The sequence below is a fragment of the Hyaena hyaena genome, unplaced genomic scaffold (genome assembly GCF_003009895.1).
Source record: "Hyaena hyaena isolate Hyena2069 unplaced genomic scaffold, ASM300989v1 scaffold_414, whole genome shotgun sequence".
Taxonomy (NCBI): domain Eukaryota; kingdom Metazoa; phylum Chordata; class Mammalia; order Carnivora; family Hyaenidae; genus Hyaena; species Hyaena hyaena.
In genome coordinates this window covers 1,367,269-1,375,099 of record NW_024081044.1, presented here as the reverse complement: position 1 = coordinate 1,375,099, position 7,831 = coordinate 1,367,269, and the positions used below count along the sequence as shown (strand labels likewise).

Here is a 7,831-nt window from a genome sequence, read left to right as displayed (position 1 = left end):
GACCCGCCCCCCTCCATCCCTGCCAGGCTGGGTGGGGGGAGGGGTGGGAACCCAGCAGGCCTCAGTTTATTTTCCTTCCCGCTGTGGGTTTGCGGAAGTTGGGGGGAAAGCCATTTAAAGCGGGTCCGAAGGGCCTAGATTCCACCCACCAGACAGCAGGGTCGACTGCCCAGGACCCTGAGCCCAGTCCCGGACTGACAGACGGACAGATGTTTCTCCGCCGGCTGATAGCTCTCCTGAGCCTGCTCAGTGGGGCCCACCTGCCCACGGGCTCTGGGAGGCCTGGGCCCCAGGGTCCCCCATCTCGGCTCTGGGCTGCCCCCAATCAGCCCGGGGCTCAGGGCCGAGGGGCCCCAGGCTCCCAGGCACAGCCCTCTGCCCTCAGCAGCTGGAACACCTTCTTGCACCTGCAGAAAACTGGCCGGCTGGGGAGAGGCAGCCCGCAGCACGGGCCGGAGGCGGCCCCCCCCGTGTCTCTGCCGCTGGACCCACACGAAGTGACCCGGGAGAGGTGCAGGGCTGTGCCGTTCACTCAGGTGAGGGCGGCAGGGAGAAGGGCAGGGAGCACAGACTGTGGTCCTACGCAGATCTGGGGTCCGGCCGCGCGCCTTCCATCGAAATGTCCCTTATCCTGTTTCCTCCCTTATGAGGCATAAATAAGCCTTTCCTCCCCCACCATGCAGTTACCTCCTTCTATAACCACCCCCCCATAGCTGCCTTCCCCCCAGGTCTGTTTTTCCATTTAGTGGCCAGAGGGCACCTGTCAATACTTGAGTCAGATTCCCTCCTTCCTCCACCTAGAACCCTCCATGGCTCCCACTCCAGTCAAAGCAAACCCATGTCCTTCCCGGGGCCCACAGGGCCCCGCTCTCTCTGCCTGGCACCTCCCCGACCTCGCCTCCTCCTGCTCGCCTCCTCACCTACTTCACTCCTGCCTGCCACACCAGCCACCCTGCTTTTTTTCGGACACACGGATGTTACATCTACCTCAGGGCCTTTGCACTGGCTGCTCTCTTTGACTCTACCATGCCACCCCTCCACCCCCAGATATTCCGTGGCTCCTTCTCTCCCCTCCTTCAGGTTTTTGCTCAGGCATAATTTAAACATGCTCCCTCTTTCCTGCTTTATTGCTCACTGAAGTACACCTCACCACCTAACATGTAAAAGGGGTTTTGTAATTGCATTTACCATGTTTCCCTCACTAGGATGTCTGCTCCAGCAGAGAAGGGATTATTCTTTTTTTTAATGTTTTATTTTTATTTCTAGGAGAGAGAGAGAGACAGCGTGAGCAGGGGAGGGTCAGAGAGAGAGGGAGACACAGAATTGGAAACAGGCTCCAGGCTTTGAACTGGCTGTCAGCGCAGAGCCCAATGCGGGGCTCGAACCCACGAACCGTGAGATCATGACCTAAGTGAAAGTCGGACACTTAACTGACTAAGCCACCCAGGGGCCCCGAGAAGGGATTATTATGCCTTGTTTGCTTCTGTATGTCCATCCGCAGGCCTGTGAACAGAAACAGGCAGGCAACGGGCACTCAGTGTTTGTTGAATGAATAAGTGACTAAATGAATACCCGTGCCTCCCTCCTAAGGGCTAATGGGCATCAGAACGGGACAGGTATGGTTATGGGCATTCCGTCAGTGCTCTGTAACAGCTGGGGGAAGTCACACCATGTGTTCACAGCCCGGGCTTTGGTGCCCCGTGTACCTGGCTTCAAGTTATGCCTTAACTCATGGTGTCTGTGTGACCCAGAGGAAGTGGCTTCCCGTCTCTGAGCCTCGTTTCCTTTCTTGGCAAAACAGACTTCACGACAGATGTGAACGCACGCACGGTGCTTGGAACGATGCCCAGCGGGGTGTCAGTTCCCAAGCCCCCTTCGCTCGTTATTCATTCAGCCAACTTTCACTGAGCCCAGGTGACGTGGTGGCGATCGCATGGGCTTGGACCAGCTACCTTGCCTGCGCCCAGCACAGCCTCCCCCCCGCCACCTGGGAGCCAACTGCCCAGGGGTGGCACAAAGGTGTTCTCGGGGCCGGCAGCCCCTGCGGCAGCTGTGTGGACTTAGGTGCGGACTCCTCTGAGCCTTGGGGTCCCTCGTCTGTAAATGAGGAGAATGATGGCCCCAGCTTGTGGCACTGTGGGAGGAGCGAGCTCACCTAACGTGAGAAGCGGGGGGCCCAGCACGGTGTTGGGGCTCAGTAAGTGTTCGCTTTTGCTCTGTGCACCTGCTGAGGCTACAGCCACAAGCAAGGCAGCTTATATTCCAGGAGAGGAACATGAAAAGAAGAGAGACAGAACTATAAATGACTCTGAGCCCCAGGAGAGAGGCCACCAGGTGGGGACATTTCCTTTGAGGATGTTTCTGAGGAAAGATGCGCTGGAATGGACGCAGGTGGAGGGCACGGCAAGGGCACGGGCCAGAGGTGGGCATGGGGTCGGTGCGCTGGAGGAACAGGGAAGAGGCCGGGCGGCCGGGGCAGCGTGAGGACGACGCGGGTCGCAGGGTGCCAGGAACGCAGGGTTTAAACAGAGAAGGGCCGTGATCTGGGGTGAGTTGATAGAGCCACTTACTTGGAGGGGATCATAGGAGGAATTTTTTCTTTCTCTTTTTTTTTTTTTTAATTTATTTTTGAGAAAGAGACAGCGTGAGCAGGGGAGGGTCAGAGAGAGACGGAGACACAGAATCCGAAGCAGGCTCCAGGCTCTGAGCTGTCAGCACAGAGCCCGACGCAGGGCTCGAACCCATGAACCGTGAGATCATGACCTGAGCCGAAGGTGGACGCTTAACCGACTGAGCCACCCAGGCGCCCCAGAATTTTTTCTTTTGAGAGAGAGGATGCAGGGTGCAAGTGAGCAAGGGGCAGAGAGAGAGAGAGAGAGAGAGCGAGAGAGAGAGAGCGTGGGATAGAAGTGGGACTCACCCAAAGCAGGGCTCAAACTCACAAACTGTGAGATCATGACCTGAGCCGAAGGCAGATGCTTCACTGAGCCACCCAGCGGGCCCCATAGGAGGAACTTTAATTGAGTGCTTACTGTGTGCTAGGCAAGGGGCTAAGGGCTTTCTGTTTACCCCTCCCCCCTGTCACCCCCCACCCTGCTCCTGTAATACTACCCCTTCCTGCAATCTCTTTTTTTTTTTTTAATATTTTTATTTATTTCTAGGAGAGAGAGAGAGACAGCATGAGCAGGGGAGGGTCAGAGAGAGGGAGACACAGCATCCGAAACAGGCCCCAGGCTCTGAGCTGGCAGTCAGCACAGAGCCCGACGCGGGGCCTGAACCCACGAACCGCGAGATCATGACCTAAGCGAAAGTCGGACACTCAACCGACTAAGTCACCCAGGCGCCCCCCTGCAATCTCTTACCCGTAGAGGTGACAGCAGATTCTTACTGATGTCACTCCCCAGGCTACCTCATCGTCGTTTTCTGCTTGGGAGAAGCAGCCCTTCCCTGTAATAATCCTTTCTGTTCAAAGGGCAGATTGGGGCCCCTGAGTGGCTCAGTCAGTTAAGTGTCTGGCTCCGGTCATGATCTCACTGTCCAAGAGTTCGAGCCCCGCATCAGGCTCTGTGCTGACAGCTCAGGGCCTGGAGCCTGCTTCAGATTCTGTGTCTCCCTCTCTCTCTGACCCTCCCCCACTCATACTCTGTCTCTCAAAAATAAATAAGCATTAAACAAAAAGAAAGGGTAGGTTGATTTCTCTTTTTCCTGGTTGAACCTCCATAATTTTACAGGTAAGGAAACAGAACCAGAGAGGCTGGGTGGCCTGCCCCAAGTCACACAGCCAGCAGGTGGCAGTCAGGATCTGAATCCGGGCCTCTCACAGTGGGGGGATGGGGGTGGGTAGGTGGGAGATTACTGTCACCAGTCTGGCCCTATACTCCACTGGCCTTGCTCTCCCTGCCCCAGGTGGTCTCCCAGCCCGGCTGCACCGCAGTTCGCCTCCGCAATCACCTCTGCTTTGGCCACTGCTCCTCCCTCTACGTCCCCAGCTTGGACCCCACCCCACTCATCCTTTGCAACAGCTGTGTGCCCGCTCGGAAGCGCTGGACACCTGTGGTCCTGTGGTGTCGGGCGAGCAGCCCAGGCTCCCGTCGGCGGGTGAAGACGTCCACCGTGCTGGTCGAAGGGTGTCAGTGCAGCCCAAAGGCGTGATCTGAGCCCGATGGATGGACACACAGATGTGCGCACCTTGGAGACGAGGGCAGACGTGCCCGGAAGGATCGTGTACGCTGGGTCAAGAGACCAGGGACACAAAGGACACCCAGACAGGGCTCCAGAGTCCCTGCCCTGCTCCCGGGGAAACCAGACACACCGCACTTGTGGGTGGGCTGCTCATAATCACAGCACTGCGTGCCAGGCCCTGTAGTCAACACTGGACACACACTAACTCGTGTCATCCTCGGAGCGGCCCAACCAGACGGGGGTTAGAATCACCCTATTTTAGAGAAGGACACTGAGGTGCTAAGAGGCAGAGCCACCCGCTCAGGTCCCACAGCAGTAAGTGGCAGAGGTGGCATTCGCATCCTCGGTGGTGCGGCACCCAGTGTTAACCACCAGGCTGGACCTCTGCCTCTGGTGGAAGGAAAGACACACTCCCAGCCACAGGGAGGACCGATGGCCCCGCGCAGACCAGGAGACACAGGGGTGACCCCGTCCTGGGGACCCCAAGAAACCAAGGCAGGGAGGCAGACGTAGCGGCTGGGGGAGACTTGGGCGCCCCCACCCCGAGTCAGAGGCAGTGCCCCTCCTGCCCCGCCCCCTCGGGTTTCCACACAGCCCCACGCACAGTGTGGGATTAAACAGGAACCATAAAGGTTGGCCAAGCCCAGTCGTGCGTGCGTGCGTGCGTGTGCGTGTGTGCGCGCGCGCGCGTTCCTCCCACCGGGGCTCCCGGGGAGCGGGAGCGGGTGGCCCTGGGTTGGGGCGTTCCCTCCTTAGCCCGGCACAGGGTCTGCGCGCAGGAGGGCAGCCTGGCTTGGGCCGCTGGAACCAGGGCCCTAGCAGATGGGAGCGTCTGGCACAGACGCAGGGACATGTGGCGCTGTCAGGGTTGCCTCCAAATGCCCCCCGGAGCGTGGGGCGGGGCGCGGGGGGGAGTGGCGGCCAGGGCCCTCTCAGCCCTCTTCCTGCCTCAGGAAGGAAGGCCCCAGGTGAGGGGAGCAGAAGGAGGGGACCCGAGGAAACAGATGGGCCAGCAGGGCGTGGGAGCCTGTGACCTCTGACCCCACAGGCCTGCACAGAGGGGTGGGAACAGGCCGGGCAGCCAGCTCCCAAGGCCCTGCTTCAAGGGCCCTGGGGGGTGGGGGGAGGGTCAGCAGGGGCCCACAGGGGGCGCCCTCCCCCTCCTCCCTGCAGGCTTCTGTGCCAAACCCCAGGCAGAGTCCGAGTGGGCAGCTCAGCCCTGGCACCGCGGGCACCCCTCGCTCTGGCAGGCGCGAGGCGCCTGACTCCCCCCCCCCACTTCAGCTGTGCCCACCTCCTGCCAGCCGGGGAGCCAGCTGGGAACCTTGGTGCCAGGGGGCCCCCGGAGTCCCTGCCCCCTCCTGGGCAGTGCCAGCCGCCCCCCACCCCCGCCCCCCAGGCTCAGTAATGGGTGGGTAATGAGTGCTGGGGGAGCGGGGGAGGGGCCAGGGATGCAGGTGCCACAGGCGCTGGCACAGGGGCCGCTAATCAGGTTTGCCAACGCCATCTGTCACCACGCGAGCATCTGGGGCTCAAGGTGACCCTGTCACCCTCAGTTACAATTATGAGTTTGGCATCTGTATTAAAGCCCGCCAGCCGGCCAGGCAGGGGAGGGCTGGGGTGGGCACGGGGGTGCCCGACAAGGCCCGTCCCGGGGGTCCCGTTCCCAGGGGCTGCATCGCTGCCAAGGCACGGGGCTCCTCCACGCTTGGGGGAGTGTGTGTGCGTGCATGCGTGCGTGTGTGCATGTGCGCGCCTGTGTGAACGCCTGCGCCAGCCTCCACAATCCTGTGTGTGTCTGGATGCGGGGGGCACAGAACCCGAGGTGTCCTGGGGTTTTGTAATATCTCCGGGTGTGGTGCTGTGTGCGCGCGGTGGGATGGGTGGGGGCCGGGGCTCGCTCTGAGGCTGGATGGGGGCCACGGATGCACATGTGTCCACGTGCTGGGGAGAGGGGCTTTCTTTAGGTGACGTTGCGTGTCACGCTGTAAGTGTGCGGCGGTACATGTGTATCTGCATTGTGTGGTGCTGTGTGCATGTGATGGCTGTGTGTGTTGGGGTGCGGGTCTGCAAGACCCTGCTGAAGCGTGTGTGTGTCAACACGCAGGGACAGCAGCTGGGAGGGGCTCTGTGCAGTCCCTGCAGGGCCCCTCTTGTGTCCCTTCAGTGTGTCCCCGCCCTCAACAACCTCTGCAGTCCAGGGTCTAATGTGGGGGTGGGAGGGCTTGGGGAAGGCAGGGGTTGGCTCTGGACTCTGGGTTCTTGGATCTGGATCCTGGGTCCTTGGCTTTAGATTCTGGAAGTTAAGGATTTTTGGATTCTAGATTCTGGGCACTTGGACCCGGATTTTAAATTCCGGAAGCTGAGTTCTCGGATCTTGGATTCTAGATCTTGGTATCTGGGAATCTAGGTTCAGATTCTGGATTTTGAGATCTGGTTCTGAAAACCGGGATCTGGATTTCAAGCTCTCATTTCTGGGTCTGGGTTCCCACTTCTGGCCCCTGGCGTTCAGTGTCCTGGCTCTGTGCTAAGCCTGGGCCTGTCCTCTCGCCCTTCTATTCCGCCTGGCCCATTGGCCGCCCACCATCTCCGCACGTGATGGGTGCAGAGACCACACATGGCCACCAGGGGACACCCTTGGCCTAGGTTTGGGCCAAATTGACCCAGCTAGCCCGGAGCAGGGGAACACCCCGGCCTGGCTTGACCCAGCTCTTTGAGACAGAGTGAGGTGGGGCTTCACTTCCTTCCCTCTCCTTCCCAGTCTGTCTCCACTGATGACAGATGTCTGTGTGTCAAACATGGAGAACTGGACCCAGCAGCCCCCACAGACCTCCTCCCCCCCCCCCCAACCTGGAGCAGGGGACAGGGAGCCAGTCAGCGAGTCAGACCAGGGGGAAGGCACATGTGTGCCGGTGAAGGTGTCAATGAATGTAGGGAGACATGTGCAGGTGCGAGAGAATGCAGGGAGACTCTGTGTCTAGGGTGGGCATGTATGACAGCGTTCCCTGGAGTGTGAGCCCGTGTGGTGATGTGTGGCCATATGTGACTAGGAACACATGTCTGGTAGGGTCCTTGCCTGATGGTGCATCTATGGAACTGTACGTGTGACCGTCTCACTGGCGTCGGGTAGGAGGCCCTGTCACGGGTGTGTCTGACCGTAACCATGACTGTGAGTGTCTCTGGGGGGGTCTGTGAGTACCTCCGTAGGTGTCACTGTGTTCACGAAGGGATCTCGGAGTGTCTGGGGCAGTGTCCCCAAGGACTGGATCTCTGTGTTGATGGTGTGTGAAGATGTGCAGGACAGAGGACACTTCTGAGAGTGTCAAGCGGGGGAAGGCGAGTGCTCTAAGGGGAACGGGAAACATAAATAAATAAAGGGAGTGGAGAAGGGACTGAGGTGGGTGGGACCAGAGACCCTCGGAGCATTCCCCTTTATTTCCTTCCTGGGTCTCTCCGACCCTCCATCTGGCTGGCTGCCCACCTCTCGGCATCTCCGACTTTGTCTGGGGGGTCCTGGTCCTCTGCCTCCTCCTGTTGCAAGGCACGGCGCTGCGCACAGTGGGCCTCTGTTTCCCACCCAGCCTGCGTCTTCCATCTCGATCCCCTCCTCTGCCTCTCCTTGGCCCTCTTCTGTCCGTCCTTCCTCGTT

The 7,831-nt window shown here is 59.8% G+C and overlaps 1 protein-coding gene across 1 annotated transcript; it reads left to right on the top strand.

Moving 5' to 3' along the window:
• The first annotated feature begins 209 nt into the window (after positions 1 to 209).
• DAND5 (DAN domain BMP antagonist family member 5) lies at positions 210 to 4,152 on the top strand. Its single transcript, XM_039252286.1, has 2 exons — positions 210 to 536; positions 3,907 to 4,152. Exons 1-2 carry the CDS (start codon positions 210 to 212, stop codon positions 4,150 to 4,152), a joined length of 573 nt encoding a protein of 190 aa, XP_039108217.1.
• The last annotated feature ends 3,679 nt before the right edge of the window (positions 4,153 to 7,831 follow it).

What these genes read in the sequence shown, in the direction of transcription:
- DAND5 (XM_039252286.1), top strand. Translation starts at nt 210, where the DNA reads ATGTTTCTCCGCCGGCTGATAGCTCTCCTGAGCCTGCTCAGTGGGGCC. An exon ending in GGGCTGTGCCGTTCACTCAG is followed by an intron (nt 537 to 3,906) that starts GTGAGGGCGGCA and finishes TCCCTGCCCCAG; the next exon opens with GTGGTCTCCCAGCCCGGCTG.